The sequence below is a fragment of the Carcharodon carcharias genome, chromosome 17 (assembly GCF_017639515.1).
Source record: "Carcharodon carcharias isolate sCarCar2 chromosome 17, sCarCar2.pri, whole genome shotgun sequence".
Classification (NCBI taxonomy): Eukaryota; Metazoa; Chordata; class Chondrichthyes; order Lamniformes; family Lamnidae; genus Carcharodon; species Carcharodon carcharias.
Window position 1 is genome coordinate 100,122,113 of NC_054483.1, and position 22,705 is coordinate 100,144,817.

Below are 22,705 nucleotides of genomic sequence, written 5' to 3' on the forward strand. Positions count from 1 at the left end.
CAATGTGGGACACTCTTGGTAGTGCACTGGGAGTGTCGGCCTGGATTATGGGGTGTGTACAGGATTTGTACTGATGACCTTCTGACTCAAGAGACGAGAATACTAACCAGCAAGCCAGGCCGATTGCTTGAGATTACAATCTGCAACACACAGCAGGAGACTCACCTTGAGATTGAGAGAGAACAGCAACAGCTCGATTTTTCCACGAATGTCGGGAGTCACTTCTACGTCCAGACATTGCTTGGCACTGTTGTACTGGAGATAGGAGAGAGAGAGAGAGGTTAAAAGTGAAAATAGAGTGCAGATAATGATGGGGAAAATAGGGTGGGAGGGTGGATCATGATGCAGAACAGGTGAGAGAGTGAGTCATATGGAACAATGACTGGAGTTCAGAGGATAGGCAGGGCACAGTGAAGGGAAAATTTCAATTGAGGAAGTTCTTGTGTTGCTGAAGTCAAAACAGCTAGTACTAAACTGTGAGATTATATTACACGAGTCTACGCTCCATCTCTCTACCTGTTTCTTAACTAGCCAAAAACAAATGACCCACACTCCTCCTTTCCAATCAGCCTCATTCCCTCACCAAATGACAAAATAGCACATGCAAACCTCACTAACCCATCATCCTGGTGCCACCCAGCTCAATATACTCCATCCTGGGATGCAACATGCCTGGAATTCTAGATTTATAACTGCACTCTTGGGTGTTTTAAAGTAGACTGGACACTGACATGTAAATTGAATGTCACCCAAAGGAGCTTGATAGGGTGGACACAGATTGTTTCTTCTGGTTGGGAAATCTAAAGCACTGGGGCACAGTCTCAGGATAAGGGGATGATTAAAGAGGACTGAGTTGTGGAGAAATTTCAACATGACTCTGGCTCTTACACTGAACCCCCAGTGAGCATGAATGCAGTGCCCACCGAACGCCCAGTGAATCCGAACACAGTGACGCTGAACCCCCAGTGAATCCAAATGCAGTGCCCCCTGAACTCCCAGTGAATCCGAACGCAGTGCCCACCGAACCCCCAGTGAACCTGAACACAGTGCCCACCAAGCCCCCAATGAATCCGAACGCAGTGCCTGATGAACCCCCCGTGAATCCAAACACAGTGCCCACCAAAACCCCAGTGAATCCGAACGCAGTGCCCACCAAAACCCCAGTGAATCCGAATGCAGTGCCCAACGAACACCCAGTGAATCCGAACGCAGTGCCCAACGAACACCCAGTGAATCCGAACGCAGTGCCCACTGAACCCCCTGTGAATCCGAATGCAGTGCCCACCGAACCCCCAGTGAATCCAAATGCAGTGCCCACCGAACCCCCAGTGAACCTGAACACAGTGCCCACCGAACCCCCAGTGAACCCGAACACAGTGCCCACCGAACCCCCAGTGAACCCGAACACAGTGCCCACCGAACCCCCAGTGAACCTGAACACAATGCCCGCCGAACCCCCAGTGAATCCGAATGCAGTGTCCGCCGAACCCCCAGTGAATCCGAACGCAGTGCCCGCCGAACCCCCAGTGAATCCAAACACAGTGCTTGCCGAACCCCCAGTGAATCCAAACGTAGTGCCCGCCGAACCCCCAGTGAATCCAAACAGTGCCCGCCGAACCCCCAGTGAATCCAAACGCAGTGCCCACCAAAACCCGTGAATCCGAATGCAGTGCCCGCTGAACCCCCAGTGAAGCCGAACGCAGTGCCCACCAAAACCCCAGTGAATCCAAACGCAGTGCCCACCAAAACCCCAGTGAATCCAAACGCAGTGCCCGCCGAACCCCCAGTGAATCCGAGCGCAGTGCCCACCAACACCCCAGTGAATCTGAACGCAGTGCCCACCAAAACCCCAGTGAATCCGAATGCAGTGCCCGCCGAACCCCCAGTGAACGACAACATGAAAGGTTCAGAATCGTTTCCCAGGCTCTCCTCAGTGAGTAACTGCTGCCTTCTCTCTGATCTCCCACATCCAGTACAGAATAAGCTGCTATACCTTGAATACGTAGCATGTCAGCACTTGGCCGACTTTGAATGATTTGAGCCTGTCGGCTAGCTGCTCGCCCTGGGCCACTGCTGGACATTCTCCTGACAGCTTGCTGTGGAAGGAAATGGACAGTTAGCAGAGAAGGCAATGGAAAATATGTACAGATTCAAGGCGGATTAAATAAACATTCAATCTTTCCAGGAGCATTCAGGCATGAGGTGTTTAAAATTGATGAGAAGATACTGAATAGGCTGTCCTTACTTAAGTTGATAAGCATCGGGACCGGATGAGATGCATCCAAGGATACTGAGGGCAGAGAGCGCGGAAATTGCAGAGACACTGGCCATAATTTTCCAATCGTCCTTAGACTTAGGGCCGGTGCCTGAAGACTGAAGATTTGCAAATGTTACATCCTTTTTTTGAACAAAGGTGTAAAGATAAGCCCAGAAATTACAGGCCAGTCAGTTTAATCTCGCAGGTGGGAAAGCTTCTAGAAATGATAATTTGGAACAAAATTAATTGCCACTCGCACAAATACGGGCTAATTAAGTAAAAACCAGCACTGATTTGTTAAGGGTAAATCATGTTTAACTAACTTCGAGTTTTTTGAGGGTTGATAAGGGTAATGCTGTTGATTTGGTGTACATGGACTTCCAAAAGGCTTATGATAATGCCACACAACAGACTTGTGAGCAAAGTTTATAGAATAAAAGGGACAGTGGCAACATTGATACGGAACTGGCGGCTGACAGGAAACAGGGTAATGGCTAATGGGTGCTTTTCAGACTGGAGGATGGTTTAGAATGGAGTTTCCCCAAGAGAGTTGGGACCTTTGCTCTTCCTGATATATACTAATGACCTAGACCTTGGGGTACAGGGCACAATTTCAAAATTTGTGGATGATATGTAAGCTGGGGCAAGATTTTACGTCCCGTGGGTGGTTGCGCGCCCGATCCAATCGGGCGTAAAATCATGCATGATGGCGTTGGAAGAGCATCCCGACGTCATTGCGCAGTTGCGCGATATTTCGGTCGGCGGGTGCGCATGAGAGTCGGCAGTGCACCCGCCGACAATTACGAGGCCTATAAAGGCCCTTAAACAAATAACTGAATGCTATTTTTCACTGCCAGCAGGCAAATCAGCCAGGCGGCCTTTGGATTTTTTATGAAACCTCATCCACGGACGGGATGAGGTTCTCTAACATTTAAAAAAAAAATAAAAAATTTTTTAACATCATTTTTAACATGTCTCTCTTCATGTGACTGAGTCACGTGGGGACATGTTTATATCATTTGTAAAATTTTTATTGCTCAGTGTCCAATTCTCCAGCTCCTTGAGGCAGTTCTGTGCCCTCAGGAAGCTGTCAGCGTGTGCTCCCCCACCCATGTACAAATTCCATGCTTGCCCTCCTCCTGACCCCACCCCGGCAGCGCTGAGCGTTTCAGCGCGCCTTTCACGCTGACTGGCCAGTTTGAAATCGTGGGAGGGGCCCGATCGCGGGCAGAGATCTGTTTCGTGGGTGCTCCCAGACCCACCCGACAAAGGGAAAATGCTGCCCTCGAAGTAATGTGAACTATGTGGAGATAGCGTAGAGCTTCAAAAGCACAAACAGGCTGATGGAATGGGTGGACACTGCAGATGAAATTTGATGCAGGGAAGGGTAAAGTGATTCATTTTGGTCAAAAGAACATGGGGAGACAACAAAATAAAGGGTACAATTTTAAAGGGGTGCAGGAGCAGAGGAACCTGGGTGTATACGAGTATAAATCATTGAAGAGTGGCCGGACAGGTTTAGAGTGTGATTAATAAAACATACGGCATCGTAGGCTTTATTACTAGGGGCATAGAGTACAATAACGAGGAGGTTATGTTAGGCTTGCATAAAACACTGGTTCTACCTCAATTGGAGTTGTGCATTCAGTTCTGCTCACCACACTTCAGGAAAGATGTGAAGGCATTAGAGAGGGTGCAGAAAAGATTCATGAGAATGGTTCCCGAGATGAGAAACTTCAGTTACGTGGATAGATTGGAGAAGTTGGGACTGTTTATCTTGGAGAAGAGAAGGCCGAGAGAAGGTGTTCAAAATCATGAGGGGCTGGACAGAGTAGATATGGAGAAACTGTTCAGATTGGTGGAAGGACCGAGAACCAGAGGACATAGATTTAAGACAAGTGGCAAAAGAAGCAATGGCGACATGGGGAAAAGGTTTTCACACAGTGAGTGGTTAGGATCTGAATTGCACTCTCTGAGTGTGAGATGCGGGCAGCTTCAATTGAGGCATTCAAAAGGGAATTGAATTATCTGAAAAGGAAGAACATGCAGGGCCACAGGGAGATGGCAGGAGAATAGCACTAGGTGAATTGCTCCTTCAGAGAGCCAGTATAGACTCAATGGGCTGAATGGTCTCCTTCTGTGCTGTAGCCACACTGTGAATCTGAGTGAACACAACCTGGACTGAAGGATTTGCTCCTGGAGTTTATGATGAATCCCTCAGTTCCATCGGTTTACACCCTATCTTATTGAAAAGGTGTTGACTGGATGCCCAGGTCAGTCCTGCACCTTGGCTTGTTATTTATTTCAAGAGCTTGACAGTTCGTGCTGACAAGTTATTCGGCTCAAGAGGATCCCCATCGCACACTGACACTCAAACAAACAGAGCAATCGGGAGCAGGGCAGTTTACCTCCTCCTGACAGAGACCTTCAAAGTCCATGTGGCTCATTTCTTTGTTCAAAACCTCACCGAGACATTTAGCATCCAGCATTTAAACATTTACATAGAATTTACAGGAAGAGGCCAATCCGTCCAACTGGCTTATGCTGGTGTTTATGCTTCATAGAAATCTACTCTCATCCTACTCAGTGCACCTTCATCTCAATGCTGTCTGCTTCACTACACCCTGTGGTAGTGAGTTCCACTCTCTGGGTAAGGAAGTTTCACCTGAATTCACGAATGGACTTTTGTTACCATATTGTAATGATGGCCTTTAGTATTGGTCTCGCCTTCAAGTGGAAACATCTCCTCCATGTTTACCTCATCAAACCCTTTCACGATCTTAAAGGCCTTAATCAGGTCACTCCTTAAGTCTTCTCTTTTCGAGAGAAAAAAGAAAACAGCCCCAGCCTGTTCCAACTCCTGGATAGGTATAACTTTCAGCTCTGGTTTCATCCTTGTGAATCCTTTCTGAACATTCTCCAGGGCCTCAATATCATTCTACATGGATATCAGAATGGTGCACATACTGCAAGTTTGATTGACCCAAACCAGAACTGTGCACAGCATGCTAGATTTTCTGTGGCCTGGGCCACTAGATGCCCCCACCCATCATGGTATCTTGCCTCACCTTGGTCGCAGTGTTAACTCCGGTATAGACATTGCGAAGTTCGGGTGTGTGACTGGCAAAAAACTAGGTGAAATGGAGAGTTAAAAACAACACATTAGTCATTGTCAGAAATCAAGGTACAATAAGAAACATACAGAACGACAAGGCCTTGTACATCAACAGTCAAAAAGCGTGGCTAATCCCAGTTTCCATACCATGCCCACGTATGTGGTTTCCACACACTGAGTACACATCTAATATACACCTCTGCAGCCTCGGAGATCCAGTGCTGGGCTGAATCTGAAAAAGACTCGGGTGACCCTGCACTTTATTACATTGTGATAAGCTATTATGTTATGAATGGACTCTTGAGGTTGAGAGTTCAAACCACAGCATAGCAAGTTACAAAACTGAATTAATTAAATAAATCTGGCGATTTATAGACTGACACCAGAAAAAGATCCGATGGTCAGAGAAACAGGCTCACTCCCAATACTGCACTGCTGGAGGGCCAGTGCTGAGGGAGCGCTGCACTGCTGGAGGGGCTGTCGCTTGAATGAGATTAACGTGCTGCTACTCTCAGGTGGACATAGAAGAATCCATGGCAACTACTTTGAAGATGTCAGGCAGTTAGTGTTCGGGCCAACTCAATCCCTCAAACATCAGGAAAACAGATATCTGGTTATTTACTTTTCATTTGTTCACAGGATGAAGGTGTTGCCAGCAAGCTCAGCATTTACTGTCCATCCTGATACAAATGAGTGGCCATTTCAGAGTGCAGTTAAGAGCCAACCGCATTTCTGTGATGGGATTTGAACTAGTATCTCTGGATCTGCTACCATAGCTGTTACTTCTCTGCTCTTTGTGGGATTGTGTTACATGCGAGTCGGCTGTCTTGTTTCCCAAATTAGAACAGTGACTACACTTCAAATTGGCTGCAAAGTAATTTGGGATGTCGTGTAGTTATGAAAGGCACTATAAACCTGCAAGTCTTTCTTTAATGCTCTTCAAGGAAGAGCACCAGAAGGTGAAATCTTTCACAGATAGGAAAAAAGAAACAGATAGTTGGTGCATAAATGACAAAGATAGCAAAATATTGTTTGAAAGAGATGCAGAAGCAAAAAAGATGGACAGAATATATGTGAATTGTTTGAGGGTCCAAATCGAGAGTCCTCAAGGTACTGAGGCAAACTTTCTGATATCAGAGGTAAAGAATGCTGAAATTGATGAGTACAGGAAAAGCTCTAGGCATAGATGGGGTCACAACCGAACATCTAAAATCCCTTAGAGAAAGAGAATTAGAAGTGATAACAGAAATTCGTGATTAAATATACACCAACGGATACATTCCAAGAGACTTGAGACATTTACTATTCATTAAGTTACACAGGAAACCTAAAGCAATAGAGTGTAATCATTTTAGAACTATAAACTTAATGAATCATCTCATTAAAGTTATCTTGAAAATCATAATAGAAGAAAAACATTTGGAGCAGAAATTGGTGAGACGCAGTCTGGATTTAGATTTGAAGTAGGAACAAGAGAGGAAATATTTCACCTAAAAAAAAATCTACGATAAAAATCTAGAAGCAAACATGAACATTTACATACACTTCATAGACTGAGAAAACATTTGATCGTGTTTATCACCAAAAGTTAATGGATGTGTTGCTGAAATGTGACATTGACAGTAAAGATGTGAGATTTATCCAAAGCTTGAATTGGGGTCAAGTAGCAAGCATCAGGCTAGAAGAGGGACAATCAAGTGAAGAGGGGAGTACAACACAGCTGGATATTGTAACATCGTCAAAATGATTCAATCTGTGCACAGAAGAAATATTCAGACAATTCTGGGGTAAAAATTGGAGGCAAAGATATAAACCTGCGGTACGCTAACAACAAAACACTAATTACAGAATCAGAAGACGTCCTACAAAATATCGTAGACCAAGTAAAATCCAACAGTTTAGAATATGGATTGGGTATGAACACCAAAAAGACAAAAGCAATGGAAGTTAGAAGAAATACATTAGAATAAACCAGAGTGAAGATTGAAGTGGATGGTGTTGCACTGGAACAAGTAGATAAGTTTGTCTATTTAGGTCAAATGATAACAGAAGATGGCAGATGTGATGCTGAAGTTAGAAGCAGGATAGAGGTAGCCAAAAGTAATTTTGTGAAGATGAAGGATGTGTGAACAACAAGAAATCTCAAGTTTGTAACAAGGAAAAAACTCAAGATGCTGCATTCTATCCACTTTCCTATGCTTCAGAAACCAGGACAATAAATAAAGATCTGTAGAAGAAAATAGATGTCTTTGAAATGTGGATGTTAAGACATCCACTAAAAAAACTTTATCGACCATGACGCAGATGAAGAAGTGCTTGAAATTACAACAACAAAAAGAACCTTGAAAAGTGACATCACAAAAGAAAACGTCAGTATTTTGGCTATTTGCTCAGAGCTGAAAAGTTACCGAGATCTTTTATAGAGGGCAAAGTGGAGCAGCAGAAAGAGGGGGCAACACAGGCATAGTTGGATGACAGACATCACAGAGTGATTGCAGACGAGTTACAGTGGATGTGTGAGGATGGTTCAAGACAGAGATGCATGACATACCATTTACAGCAATCTCCTGGCAGGAGTAGCTACAAGAAGCAGGAAGATAACTCGTCATAACCTCAGTCTTGTCTATGTCATTCAAAGAACCCACCATATGTTGTGTCCTAATGCCGTCAGGGAAATGGGGTATGGGTAATAAATGCTGCTTTGTTTTTCCATACATTAGAATAAAAGCCTGTAGTAACAGCTTGCTATCTCACACTGCTTGGGAAGACAGTGAAGATGTCCCAGAACAGCTGCTGCAGGTTTCCCATTTATGCCACAGGTCTCACTGTGTTCCTAACAAGCCCCAGACCCAGGCGACCCACTGCAGCTCATTGTTTCTGAGTTGGTGACTTTAACCCACAGACAACCAGCAATGTACCTACTTGTGAGACTTTGCATCTTTGCCTCCAATGATCTTTGCTCTCACAACATTGCCGACTTTCTGCCTCAATGTTGGGACAGTGCCCTCAGAGACCTGGTCGAGAATCTCTGAAGCATGAACGAACCCAGTCACACCATCTTCTAATGCGATCAGCAGGCAGGTTATCCGCACCGATTTCACAGTCCCATTCACTATATCCCCGATACACAGCGTATGCCGAACCCCAGGTAAAACTTCCTCCACTCCTTCTGACAGCTGGCGTTCTCGCTTCGCTCTGCAGTGTTTTCTGGGACCCCATGCAGCCAGTGGGATACCGTGATGCTCCATGCCTTCGGTTCGCAGCAATACAGAAAGGGTCTGCCCCACAGACAGCTTCTCCGATTCAAAGCAGAAGGTGTCGTTTAGATGGAACGTGACTGGAATGAGAAGCAGCTGCGAGGTGCCGCGCAGCGAAACCACTGCAACTTCGGGAGCCACAAACTGCACCACAACAGGATGCTGCGAAATTCCTTTCAACTGCAACACAGAATTGTTGATCCAAGTCATCAGTTCAGCACAAGTTAATGGACTCAATTACTCTATCTTGTTGGCTTTTGACCTCTCCACAGAGCAAATTAAAAACTGTCTCTATTCCTTGTCCCATCAAACAATCCCAGGACAGGTACCGCATGGGTTAGATACAGAGTAAAGCTTCCTCTACACTGTCCGCATCAAACGCTCCCAGGACAGGTACAGCATGAGGTTGGATACAGAGTAAAGCTCCCTCTACACTGTCCCCATCAAACACTTCCAGGACAGGTATAGCACGGGTTAGAAATAGCACAGGTCTCAGTCAGACCTTTAAGACCTACAGCAAATCCTACGGAGTGTGTGTGTGCATGTGCATGTGTTGGGGCTTGGGAAGGAGGGGATGGGGACGGGGACACTTTTGTTTCCTCTGTCTGGAATCCCAGCCCAGAAGTCAAAGCACACAATGCACCACCCCGCATTTAATAGCGCAGAGCATAAACTCAGCACATTACTCATTTAGCGAACATTTAGGGCTGTTCTCCCCTTTATCCCCACAGCCTGACCCACTTTTATTCAAAAACAGTGATTCTCACTCAGTATAATCAGGTGAGCTGCCCTCTGCTGAGCTCTGCCTGTCAGGAGTGTTCCCCTCAGCCTCAGCTCTAGCCCACACAGAGAAATGCTTCAGGGGATCCCAACAATTCTGTACCTTCTTTATGTTGGCACTTAGCAGCTCTTGACGGAGAGAGACATGAACAATGGATGAAAGGAGATCTACAAACACCACAACTGCAGTGCATTGCTGTCCAGGAGTCACACTCGCCTCTACAAGTAAGGAAGAAAGGCACAATGAGCAAATTAGGCACCAGAAATTTATGCTGCACGTGAGACACTGCATAGCCCCGGACTCCCCAAACAATGAGCTTATCTTGCTACCTTGACCTATGGGACTTCAACTATGGTTACAACAGTTTCATGTTGAGGTGACAGGTTCTCCTGGAGCAGTTAGTTATTCCACTCAGTGATCCACATTTCTCATTCTGCAGCAGGTTCCTTACATGATGCTGGACTGTCACAACCACCCAATTGAACCTTAATACTTTAAAACCACCAAGTTTCACTGGTTCTCCAAATCCACTGGCTTCTGGGGGTCACGATCAGAATCAATGATCCATACACCCCTGGAGATCTATTTAAGTTATAGTTTATGGTCAGTTACACTGGGGACTGGGGAGGGGAGGAGGTTTGTGTGACAGTGAAAGGGAGCTGGTTTAACATCAGAAGAGGTACAGTTAGTAACAGAGTGCTGGGGGTTGGGGTGAAGTTACTGAGTGACAGTGTGAGGGAGCTGGATTAATAGTAAAGAGCAACACAACATACAGCAGTGTTTGACAAATTTATTTATTAGAACTCTTTGAGGATTTAGCAAGCAGGCTGGATAAAGGGGAACCAGTAGATGTAGAGTATTCAGATTTCCAAAAAGTCATTTGAAGAGGTGCCACATAAAAGATTACTGAACAAGATAAGAGTTCATGGCGTTGGGGGTGATATATTAGCATGGATAGAGGATTGGCTAACTAACAGAAAAGAGGGAGTTGGGATAAATGGGTAACTTTCAGGTTGCCAAACTGCAATTATTGGAGTGCCACAGCGATCAGTACTGGGGCCTCCACTATTTACAATCTATATTAATGACTTGGGTGAAAGGACAGACTGTACAGTAGCCAAATTTACTGATGATACAAAGATATGCAGGAAAGCAAATTGTAGGGAGGATACAAAGAGTCTGCAAAGGGACATAGAAAGGGTAAGTGAGTAGACAAAAAAATTTGACAAATGGCATAAAATAGGGGAACATAGGAGGTTGTCCACTTTAGCAGGAAGAATAGAGAGACTGCAGAATGTTGCAGGACAGAGAGATCTGGGTGTCCTCGTACATGAATCACAAGAAAGTTGGCATGCAGGAACAGCAAGTAATTAGGAAGACAAATGAAATATTGGCCTTTATTGCAAGGAAGATGGAATATAAAAGTAGGGAATCTTGCTATAGCTGTACAAGGCATTTGTGGGATCACATCAGGAATACATTGTACAGTTTTGCTATCCTTACTTAAGGAAGGATATACTTGCAAAGGAAGCAGGTCAGGGAAGGGTCACTGGGCTGATCCCTGGGATGAGGAGTGTTTGTCTTGTGGCAAGCTGGAAACTAAATATTCAATTGTATGTGACTTTTTGAAAGGACAGGCAGGAAGGAAAGGGTGGTGGGGTAGCTTTGTTAGGTCGAGATGGAATAACTACAATGACAAGAAAAGGATCTGGGGTCAGAAGATATAGAATCCATATGGATGGAGGTAAGAAATAACAAGGGGAAGAAGACACTAGTAGGAGTATTCTACAGGCCTCCTGACAGTAGCTATACTGTAGGACAGAGAATAAATCAGGAGATAATGAGGGCATGTAAAAAAAGGCAGTACATTAATCATGGGTGACTTTAATCTTCATGTAGATTGGGAAAATCATATTGGCAGAGTAGACACGAGCAAGAATTCAGAGTGTGTATTCGGGACAGTTTTCTTTGAACAATATGTTGTGAATCCAGGCTAGTTTGAATCTGGTAATGTGTAACAAGGCAGGTTTAATAAATAATCTCAGAGTAAAGGATCCTCTAGGAACAGTGACCATAATATGGTAGAACTTAGCTTTCGGTTTGAGAGTGAGAAACTTGGGTCGGAAAAACTGCGCTAAAGTTAAATAAGGGCAATTACAATGGAATGAGGACACAGTTGGCTGCATTGGACTGGGAAAGGAGTTTAGCAGAAAAGAAAGTTGATGAACAATGGCAGGTGTTTAAGAAAATAGTTCATGGCTCTCAACAAATATATCCCAGTGAGGAAGAAGGATTCAAGGGAGAGGATAAACCAATCATGGTTCACCAAGGAAGTTAAGGACGGTATCAAACTGAAAAAAAAACATACAATGTGGTAAAGACAATGTGACAAGCCAGAGGATCAGGAAAGTTTTAAAAACCATCAAAAGATGACCAAAAAACTAACAAAGAGGGAGAAAATAAACTTTGAGGGTAAACTAGCAAATAATATAAAAACGGACAGTAAGAGCTTCTACAAATACATAAAAAGGAAGAGGGAGGCGCCAAAGTGAACATAGGCCCCTTAGACAATGAAGCTGGGAAAATAATAATGGGGAACCAGGAAATGGCGGAGGAGCTGAATAAATACTTTGCTTCAGTCTTCATGGTAGCAGACACTAATAACATTCCAAAAATACTAAATAATCAAGGGGAAAAAGAGGTGGAGGAAATAAATACAATAATTATCACTGGAGAAAAAGCACTAGGAAAACTAAGGGGGCTAAAGGCTAATATGTCCTCTGGATCTGATGGGTTGTATCCTAGGATATTAAAGGAAGTAGGTAAAGAGATCGTGGATACACTAGTAGTAATCTTCCAAGAATCCTTAGATTCTGGAAAAGTCCCAGGACTGGAGAATGGCCAACAATAACACCCTTATTCAAAATGGGAGGGAGTCAAAAAACAGGTAACTATAGGCCAGTTAGCTTAACATCTGTCATTGGGAAAATGTTGGAGTCTAGTATAAAGGATGTAATAGCAGAGCATTTAGAAATATGTAATCTAATCAAGCAGAGTCAGCATGGCTTCATGAAGGGGAAATCATGCCTAACAAGTTTATTAGAATTCTCTGAGGAGGTAACAAGCAGGATAGGTAAAGGGGAACCTGTAGAGGTAATAAGTTTGGATTTCCAAAAGGCGTTCGATAAGATACTGCACATAAGGCTACCTAATAAGACAAGACATTGTGTTGAGGGCAGTATATTAGCATGGATAGAGGTTTGGCTAACTAATAGAAGACAGAGAGTTGGGATAAGGGGGTAATTTTCGGGATGGCAGCCTGTAACTAGTGGAGTGCCACAGGGATCAGTGTTGGGGCCTCAATTATTTACAATATATATTAATGACTTTGATGAGGGAAGTGAATGTACAACCCCCAAGTCTTCGGATGACACAAAAATAGGTGGGAATGCAAGTGGTGAGGATGACACAAAGAGTCTACAAGGGGATATAGACAGGTTAAGTGAGTGGGCAAAAACTTGGCAGATAGAATATAATGTGGGAAAATGTGAGGTTATGTACTTTGGCAGGAAGAATAGAGGAGCTGAATATTATTTAAATCAAGAAAGACTGCTGAAGGCTGCAGCACAGAGGGACTTGGCAGTCCTTGTGCATGAATCCCAAAAAGCTAACCTACAAGCTCAGCAGGTAATAGGGAAGGCAAATGGAATGTTGGCCTTTATTGCAAAGGGAATGGAGTATTAAAATAGGGAGGTCTTGCTAAAACTATACAAGGCACTAGTTAGATTACACCTAGAATACTGTGAACAATTCTGGTCCCCTTATCTAAGGGAAGATATACTGGCACTGGACACAGTCCAGAGAAGGTTCACTAAGTTGATTCCGGGTATGGAGGGATTTTCTTATGAGGAGAGGTTGAGTAGGTTGGGGCTGTACTCATTGGAGTTTAGAAGAATGAGAGGCAACCTTATTGAAACATATAAGATTCATAGGGGGGGGCTTGACGGGTGGATGCTGAGAAGTTGTTTCCCCTTGTGGGAGAGTCTAGGACCAGAGGGCATAATTTCAAGAGTATGGGGTCGCCCTTTAAGACAGATGAGGAGGAGCTTCGTCTCTCAGAGGGTAGTCAATCTATGGAATTCTTTACCATAGAGGCTGGGTCGTTAGGTATATTCAAGGCTGAGATAGACAGATTTTAATCAGTAGGGGAATGAAGCATTATGGTGGAAAAGGCAGGAAAGTGGAGTTGAGGATTAAAAGATCAGCCATGATTTCATTGAATGGCGGAGCAGAATCGATGGACCGAATGGCCTACTTCTGCTCTTACGTCTTATGAGGAAAGGTTGAGCAGACTGGGCCTTTACTCATTGGAGTTTAGAAGAATGAGGGGCGATCTTATTGAAACACATATGATACTGAGGGGGCTTGGTAGGTAGATGCTGAGAGGGTGTTTACCTCTTGTGGGGGATCAATAGCTAGAGGGTGCAGTTTAAAAAATGGGAACACCCCACTTAGAACAGAGATGAGGAGGAATTTCTTCTCAGGGCATCGTTAGTCTATGGAATTCTCTACCACCGAGAGCAGGGGAGACTGGGTCATTGAATACATTCAAGGCTGAATTAGACAGATTTTGATCAACAAGGTAGTCAAGGGTTACAGGGGGCAGGCAGGAAAGTGGAATTAAGGCCACAATCAGATGGACCTTGATCTATTTGCATTGGCGGAGCAGGCTCGATGGGCTGATTGGCCTACTCCGGCTCCTATTTCTTATGATCTTATTTAAGAAGCTAGGTCCCACATGAAGCAATGAGGTAAAGACTAGCTAACTAGTTTCTGGGAGCATTGATTGAGGAAGGAATGTCAGTCAGGATATTAGGAGAACTCTGCATTTCTCCCCAACACCATGGGATATTTACCATCTATCTAAACAGGCAGACGGTGTAACATCTCATCTGAAAGACGACATCTTGACAGCGCGGCGCTCTACTGAAGTGTCATCTTAGACCATGGGTTCAAATCATGTAGTGGGGTTTGAACCCATGACTTTCTGACTCAGAGAAAGGTTTAATCCTGATCAGGTGAGCCACCCACCAAATGCCAATAGACCAGATGTGCACTTACCACCCTGGTGATAGTGACTGGCTGAAACAGTCAGCCTGTTAACCTGTGTACCAGTGAAGTACACTGTTCCATCAGCCTTCACTCTATCCACAACCAGCTGGAGTCTCTGCCCTGTGGTCAGGCGGCTTAAACTGGCAGCAACTGGGGAGTCTGAAAGAGGAAATGTTAGTCATCTGTTATTCTATATATAAACTCCCTGAACCCCTCGATTAAATTCCAGTCTGTAGCTCACTCCCAGGTTTCTGTTATTCTGTATTTAAACCCCCTGAATCTCTCGATTAGATTTCAGTCTGTAACTCACTCCCAGAATTTTAAAAATGCGGTTATACAATTCTCATGATGCCGGAACTCCCAACATCAGGGCCACATCTGAGGACTGGAAGTTGAAAGTTATACTTCAGGCGTTCCACACGCTTGCAATTGAGAGGCAGAAAGAGATGGATTCGGAACTGGCAGCTCCAGTATGGGAGGTTTGTACAAGGGGAGTGAAAATCTGGAGCAGTCTGCCCCAGAAAGCTGTTAAAAATTTCAAGGCTGTGATTGATGAGTTTTGTTGGATAAGGATTTTAAAGGGTTACAGAACTGAGGCAGGGCAAGGGAGTTAGGATAGAGATTATCCAAGATCTAACTGAACAACAGAACAGGCTCAAGGAACTGAATGACTTCCTCCTGTTCCTAAAATCATGATCAATTTTCATGTTTTGAAGGCTGACTTCTGTGCATTGCAGAGTGCAGGAAAGATTCACGAGAATGGTTTCAGGGATGAGGAACTTCAGTTACAAAGACGGATTGAAGACGTTGGGACTGTTCTCCTTGGAGAAGGTTAAGAGACGAGGCGATCTGATAGAGGTCTTGAGGGGACTGGACAGGGTAGATAGGGAAAAAACTGTTCTCAATCCTTTACTGAGTGGGAATGAGAGGGCAGAATTTAAAGTAACTGGCAAAAGAAGCAAAAGCTACTCAAGGAAAAACCTTTTCATGCAGCAAGTGGTTGGGGTCTGGAATGCACTGTTTGAGTGTGGTGGAGGCAGATTCAATTGAGGCATTCAAAAAGGAATTTGACTGTTATCTGAACAGGAAGAATGTGCAGGGTTACAGGGAGAAGGCAGGAGAATGGCACTGAGGGAATTTATCATTCAGAAAATCAGTGCACTGTAACAATTCTGTGATTCGTTTTCTGTCTCTTATACCCAAGATGCTGTACAGATTCAGACATTACCCCTGCTGCTCATCAAGCTCCTGATGAACTCTAGTTCCCTCAAGTACTGGCTCAGCAGCACGAGGCTTTCGGAATCAGCCTCCCCAGATCCACATTCAGACAATTTCAGCGTCAGCAGCAGCCGCTTCTTCTCCTCATCCAAGTTCGTAACCTTGGCAACCACTGTCTGGCCCACCACAAAATGATCCTTGGTGTTTGTGACAAACTTATCGGACATAGCCTAGGGGAGAATAAACATTAACCAGCAGAATTAGGGCACCTCACCTCAGAAATAGCGTGTATCTGTTATTCCACATATAAATGCCGACCCCACAAACCGAGCCCACTAAGCCCCTTGATGAGATCCCAGCCTTTAACTCATTTCTTATTCTGTACATAGTTTTTTTAAAAAAAATTGTTTAGATGTGGGCATCACTGTCAAGGCTGCAATTAATTGCTCATCCCTAGCTTCCCTGAGTTTGACACAACTGACTGGCTTGCTAGGCCACTTCAGAGGGTAGTTCAGAGTCAACAACTGTGGGTCTGGAGTTACATATCGACCAAGACTGGGTAAGGACCGCAGGTTTCCTTCACTAAAGGACATTAATGAACCATTTGGATGTTTCTGACAATCTGACAGCTTCATGGCCACTTTTACTGAGGCCAGCATTTCAAATTCAGGTTCTCAATCTCCCATTTACAGAATTATGAGTCCAGTAATATAAGCATATACCACCATTCTCAGCTACAGGATTATGTGAACAGGAAGTGTGCGCACAACTGTTCTGCTAATCAGAATGAATGGTGAAGTGTGACCGGATATTGGACTCACAGCTTTGGGAGCCAGGCCAACAAGTCCGTGCGGGAATTCGACAAACACTCCGTACAGCATAATGCTCTTCACCAACCCTGGCATTTGCATCCCGACCTAGGGAAAACAGAAACACATAGTTAAGGCATAGCAGTGTCCAGGAGCCAAGGCTCTTCACCCAAGGAAGAACATACTTATCTTAGAGGCAGTGCAGCAAAAGGTTCACTAGGTTGCTTCGTGGGATAAGGGGGCTGTGCTAAAAGGACAGATCGAGTAGTATGAGCCTATATTCTTTACAGTTTAGAAGAATGAGGTGTCCTCATTAATTCAGATAAAATTCTTCTCTCTTCCAATCTTCCAGTTTCTTCATCTCAGTCACATTGGTTTGGATGATGGTTCCGGACCAGCTTCTGATATGTATTTCTTTTTCTCATTTGAGGCCCACCCCCAATATGGTTGACACAGCCTTTGACCGTATCCACTCCATTTCCTGTACTTCTGATCTCACTGCTTCCCCGCCCTCCCAGAATCACAATAGTGTTCTCCTCACCAGCCTTTGTATTCAACGGATCATCCTCTGACATCTCTACCGCCTTCAGTGAGATTCCACCACCAAACACATCTTCTCCTGCCTTCCCCTTTCAGCATTCCTTCATGACAGCATGGTCCACATCTGTCTCCCACAACACCCCCGCCTTTTCAATGGTGTCTCTCCATGCAAGCATGCAACACTTGTCCTTTTACCTCCTTTTCACCATCCAAGTCCCCAGGAAAGATCAACGGTCAAATGCAGATTGGAGTAATTATGCAAAATGGTCACCCATTCAGTCAGTGAGCATGACACTGAGCTTCCTGTCATTTTAATTGCCCTCCTCGCTCCCACTCTGACATCTCAGGCTCTCGCTGCGTTCCAACGAAGCTCAAGACAAGCTCGAGGAACAACACCTCACCTTCTGATTAGGAACGTTACTGCCTTTTGACCTCAACATTGAGTTCAACAATTTTAGACTGTAAACTCCGCCTCCATTTTGTTTATTTTTCTTTGCTAGTTTTGTTTCTCCATTCATTCTTCTTTTGCTTTCAAACAGCAGCTATTCAGGATAAAAGCAAAATGCTGTGGACGCTGGAAATCTGAAACAAAAACAGAAAATGCTGGAAAAGCTCAGCATGTCTAGCAGCATCTGTGGAGAGAGAAACAGGGTCAACGCTTCGAGTCCATATGACTTCTTCAGAGCTATTCAGGAAATTGCCATTCACACATCTATTGCTTTTTTTCTTGTCCTTTTACCATTCTGTGATTTTGTACCATGAAACCTTTTGTCATTTATAACCTCTCCTTCCTTCTCCCCCATCGCTGACCTTCCTTTTTGTATTTTCTTCCCACCCTCCCCTCTTTCACTCACTCAAACCCATTATATTTTGAACTTTTCCCAGTTCTGATGAAAGGTCACAGGCCTGAAACATTAACTCTGTTTGTTTCTCTCTCTCTGCACAGAGGCTGCCTGACCTGCTGAGTATTTCCAGCATTTTCTGCTTTTATTTCAGAATTTCCAAAACACAGCTTTGCATTTTTACTTATCTAAAAAATTCTTAGAGGCTTGACAGGGTAGATGCTGAGATGTTTCCCCTAACTGCAGAGTCCAGAACTGGAGATCAGTCTAGGGCTAAGGAGTCAGCCATTTGTGACTGAGATGAGGAGAAATTCTTCAACTCAGGGGAACCTTTGGAATTTGCTACCCCAAAGGGTGCGTTGTTGAAAATATTGAAAGCTGATCGATAGGTTTTTGGACACTAAGGGAATCAAGGAATATGAAGAAAAGTGGAGATGAGCTCAAGGATTGGTCATGATCTTTGCGAATGGCCTATTCCTGCTCCTAATTCTTATGTAGTTATATAGGATTGTGTCAGGGAGCACACTACAAGTCAGCCTAGAACCAGTGGAGATTTGAACTTGGCTATTTGTTCTATAGATGCATCGCCACCAAGCTAGGCAAAATCCAACTCTAGAATATGAGAAAGGGAAGCACGTCACAGAGGGTTCTTTTAGAGAAGTGAGTTACAGCTCACCTGGAGCTCGAATACGTCCTTTGGCAGTGGCCCCTGTTCAGCGAAAGCCATCACCGCAGCTTTTCTACAAAGAATCTGAGCAAGAGGGTTAAGGGCAAGGAACGCTCTGAACAAACTAGCGTAGCTACTGAGTAAAAGCTCAGGACAAAGCACACCCGATATTGGTTCTGATGCAATCTTCAGTTGAGTACCAATGCTGTAATGTAGCAGCTCCCCCCAAACCAGCTTGAGAATTCATAAGATCAAAGAATAGTTACAGCACAGGAGGCCTTTCAGCCCAGATGCGTCCTTGCTGGCTCTCTGCAAGAGCAGCTCACCTTGGCCCACTCGCCCTCCCTTTCCCTATAGCCCAGCAAATGATTCCAACTGAGCCATGTATTTAGTGTCAGTGAGAACTAGATTAATTGTTCATTTAAAAATCTCAAACTACCAAAGGGAAGGTTAAAAGTAAAGGCATCGCAAAACTATCTTGGCCTTTGGTTTAAGATGGAAAATGCAGAAGCCTGAGGCCACCCATCCTGCCGCTATGGGGGTGGTGGGGGGGACTACAACATTCCCAGAAAGATCTTTAAATATTAGTACCAATGTTCCACAATCCCCACAGCATCATATATTACTTGTGGGATGGTGAGCCAGTCTGTCGATCTCCGTGACACATTATGAAACTCTTTCCGTTTTAAATATATTTGAAAAACCAACACTGGTTTTGGTTAAAGTTTAGGGGAAATAAAGGATACAATCTGACCACGGGTTTGACTCAAACACATGACCCTGGAGAGGACATCACCCTTCTGCAGCCTCTCAGCAAGAAGCCGGCAATTCGACACGTGGTCCGAGAGGTGCGTTGTTGGGAGAAAGGCAGGTACGCGTTCCGGGAGAACGGAGACCTCCAGCCCATTCTCCACCTTCGCCAACACTTCTACATCCACAATCTGAAACACATTGTACAAAGTGAAAGCACATCAAAACAAGCAGGAGTTTCCCCCTGCCACAGGACATAGTTTCTCTCCATCGACCCTATCGAATCCTTTAATCATCATTCACACCTCAATCAGATCACCTCTCAAACGTCTCAACACAAAGAAATACAAGCTGCTTTCAAATTAATCCTTGGTGAATCTGTGCACACAGCCCACTTCCTCATACCCCACAAGGCTAATATATCCTGCCTGAGGACCAGTGCCCAGACCTGAATGCAATTACACCAGGTACAGTGTAATTTATCCAGATATAACATCCCTTTGTATCACTAACTCCACCTTGAACATTCATTTTGTACCTGGTATTCCCAAACTCAAGGCCGAGGCGGTATCTCAGTTTTGATTGTCAAAATCTAACAATTGTTCAGAATGAGCATTTTTGCCCACCTGACCTGTGCATTGATATCTTCCTGTAGTCTACAGTTTTCTTCCTCATTATCGACCTCATCATAAAAAGGTGCTACAAATATGTGTCAATACCTTTCCAATTGGGTACATTGTAGACACTTTACATTCCTTGGTTGTACCATCAGCTTCAGTTCCCACTTCCCCAGTGGTTTTCAGGGACAAAAGCAGCTTCTCCTGGCTTGGGTCACACTTTAGGACAGTAACCTTGACAACCTGGGAAGGGTTGAAGTCCAAAAGTTACCAGACAAGCATGAGGCAAAATAAAACGGCAGGGCACACATCGGGGTACAGGGGTATTCCCAGCTCCACTCCGAACTCACCCCGTCTCCCCGCAGACAGGTCCCCAGTCCGAACCCACCCCGTCTCCCCGCAGAAGACAGGTCCCCAGTCCGAACCCACCCCGTCTCCCCGCAGAAGACAGGTCCCCAGTCCGAACCCACCCCGTCTCCCCGCAGAAGACAGGTCCCCAGTCCGAACCCACCCCGTCTCCCCGCAGACAGGTCCCCAGTCCGAACGCACCCCGTCTCCCCGCAGAAGACAGGTCCCCAGTCCGAACCCACCCCTTCTCCCCGCAGACAGGCCCCCAGTCCGAACCCACCCCGTCTCCCCACAGACTGGTTTCTCACCTGGCCAACATAGAAGACCTTCTCAGGGAAGGGGACTGGCTGGGCGCTCAGCTCATGTTCTGGGACCAGACCTCGCACTTCATTGTAGAAACGAACAATGCAGCCAAAAGGCTTTACGGAGACGATGTAACCGTGGGCCTGCCGCCTGGCAATGGCCTCCTTGTATTGGGTAATAATGGGAAGCTTTGAACCAACCAGCGTCTTCTTTCGAGTCAAGATAAGTTTCTTGGTTTCCCTGTTTACTGTCAACACCTGAGAAAGTAACAATGTTTAACTCAAAGAGGACCATACAGCTCACTTATTCAAAACTATTTTTCTTTGGGCAGTGGGTGATACTTGAAAGATAATATTTATTGCTGATTCCAAAGGCATTAGGAGCCAACCTCAGTGTGGGACTGGAGTCACATCTAGGTTGGACTGGGTAGGGGAGTAGAGCTTTTCCCTCAGAGATGTGAATGAACGAGCTGGGCTTCATGATCAGCCGACAACTTTCATCCAGCTTTCCAACTCCAGAAATTTCAGCTCAACTTAATGCACCAGATTTTCTCAATTCCAGTTCACTAGCTGGCACGGTGGGACCTGCACTTTCAATCTCTAATGGCCAGCCCAGTCGCAGAACCACAACCAGCTATGCCTGTTTGGGCCCACGCGCAGGCAGAGTGGGTGGAAATGAGTGTGTCCACGTGGAAACATCAAGCCAGACATGCGACAGAGAATATTAAACTGCTCCCAAATGCACTCAGTACCACATCCCTGGCTCCACCAACTCCTGTTCACCCATTGGGTAGGTGGGTGGTTGGCAGGGCAGTAAAACGTGTCAGGTGTGGGTCAGTGGGTAGCACGCTTACTTGGAGTCAGAAGGTAGTAGGGTTCAAGACTCACATCAGGGACTTGAGCACAGAATCAAGGGTGACATTTCCCAGTGCAGTGCTGGGGAAGTGCGGCATCGTCAAGGGGTCTCGTTTCTCAGGTGAGACCTTAAAATCGAGACTCAGTCCACCTTCTCAGGTCAATACTTATCCCTCAATTAACGTCACTAACAAACAGGTTATTTGATCATTGTTGTGGGATCTTGCTGTGCACAAGCTGACTGCCACATTTCCTATATTGCAACTCAAATACTTCAATAGCTGTAAAGCATTCTAAGAAATCCCGAAATCATGTAAAGTGCTTGAAGAAATGCAAGCCTTTTTAAAAAAGAACCTAGGGCAGACAGAGGGAGGAAGGAGGGGTATCCGAGCACTGGTTGCTGGATCTAATGTTTCCCCCTTCACTCTCACAAGGGACTAGGCCAACACTTTACACACTACACTCTACACATAACCTGTCCTATTGCACACCCACCCTGCACTTCACTTGGTCTCCCACGCTGTACAGTTTTTCTGGATGCTTTAGTGGAATGTCTGCCAGGTGTGTCTGAGGCACCAGCCCCCGAATGTGGTCTGTAAGCTTCACGTGCATCCCATATTTATCCAGGGAGCTGACTTTACCCTGAAAAGTAGCAAAATAATAAAAGAAAGTGTATTAGCAAATTTGTTGCGAAGAGCTCCAGTTAGATTCCAGCTGACCCCCCTGACAGTGACCAGTCCCCATGTGCACTCTAAGGCAATGAGTGCTGGCAAGTGTCCATTAAATGTCCACAGCTGTGGAGCTTCATTGAAGAGCAACAGAAATCACTCAAATTCTCATTAGGGGCCAGTGGGTCCACTGAATATGAAGAGCAAGCAGGTAAGGATCATGGAGGTAACTAAATAACATGGGTCAGAGGTGGCTGGATGCCAACTAAAGGTCACTGGGTATTGATGAGGAAAGAGAACCCTGGTTAAATTTATATTTCCTGCCTGATCTCATGGGCACAAGCCCCAAGTCCTGCCTGGTCAGAGGCTGACTAACTCTGCACAGACCAGGAAACCAGGCTGCTGAAGCTCTGATTTACTGAGATGAGACTGGGGGTCGGGCGGAGTAGTAGAGGCAGCCTCGAGATGCAGTCACACTGACCAGGTTTCCAGGTATTGTCTGGGTCAGGAACCAGGGTGGAGACACTTAACCAGAGGGGGTAGTGAAAGAGATGGACAAGGAATTGA

At 45.1% G+C, this 22,705-nt stretch overlaps 1 protein-coding gene across 2 annotated transcripts in view; it reads right to left on the reverse strand.

The window, feature by feature from the left end:
* pdcd11 (programmed cell death 11) overlaps positions 1 to 22,705 on the reverse strand; it is a 75,283-nt gene that overhangs the window by 39,065 nt on the left and 13,513 nt on the right. For both annotated transcript variants that reach the window (XM_041210106.1, XM_041210105.1), the window contains exons 11-23: positions 21,966 to 22,112; positions 20,622 to 20,873; positions 20,068 to 20,208; positions 19,345 to 19,539; positions 18,608 to 18,682; positions 16,562 to 16,657; positions 15,751 to 15,970; positions 14,532 to 14,681; positions 9,513 to 9,628; positions 8,295 to 8,809; positions 5,326 to 5,388; positions 1,994 to 2,096; positions 166 to 255 (exon numbers count right to left, since the gene is read on the reverse strand). In XM_041210106.1, coding sequence (XP_041066040.1) covers positions 166 to 255; positions 1,994 to 2,096; positions 5,326 to 5,388; positions 8,295 to 8,809; positions 9,513 to 9,628; positions 14,532 to 14,681; positions 15,751 to 15,970; positions 16,562 to 16,657; positions 18,608 to 18,682; positions 19,345 to 19,539; positions 20,068 to 20,208; positions 20,622 to 20,873; positions 21,966 to 22,112 — 2,163 coding nt within the window. The remainder of the gene's footprint in view (positions 1 to 165; positions 256 to 1,993; positions 2,097 to 5,325; positions 5,389 to 8,294; positions 8,810 to 9,512; positions 9,629 to 14,531; positions 14,682 to 15,750; positions 15,971 to 16,561; positions 16,658 to 18,607; positions 18,683 to 19,344; positions 19,540 to 20,067; positions 20,209 to 20,621; positions 20,874 to 21,965; positions 22,113 to 22,705) is intronic.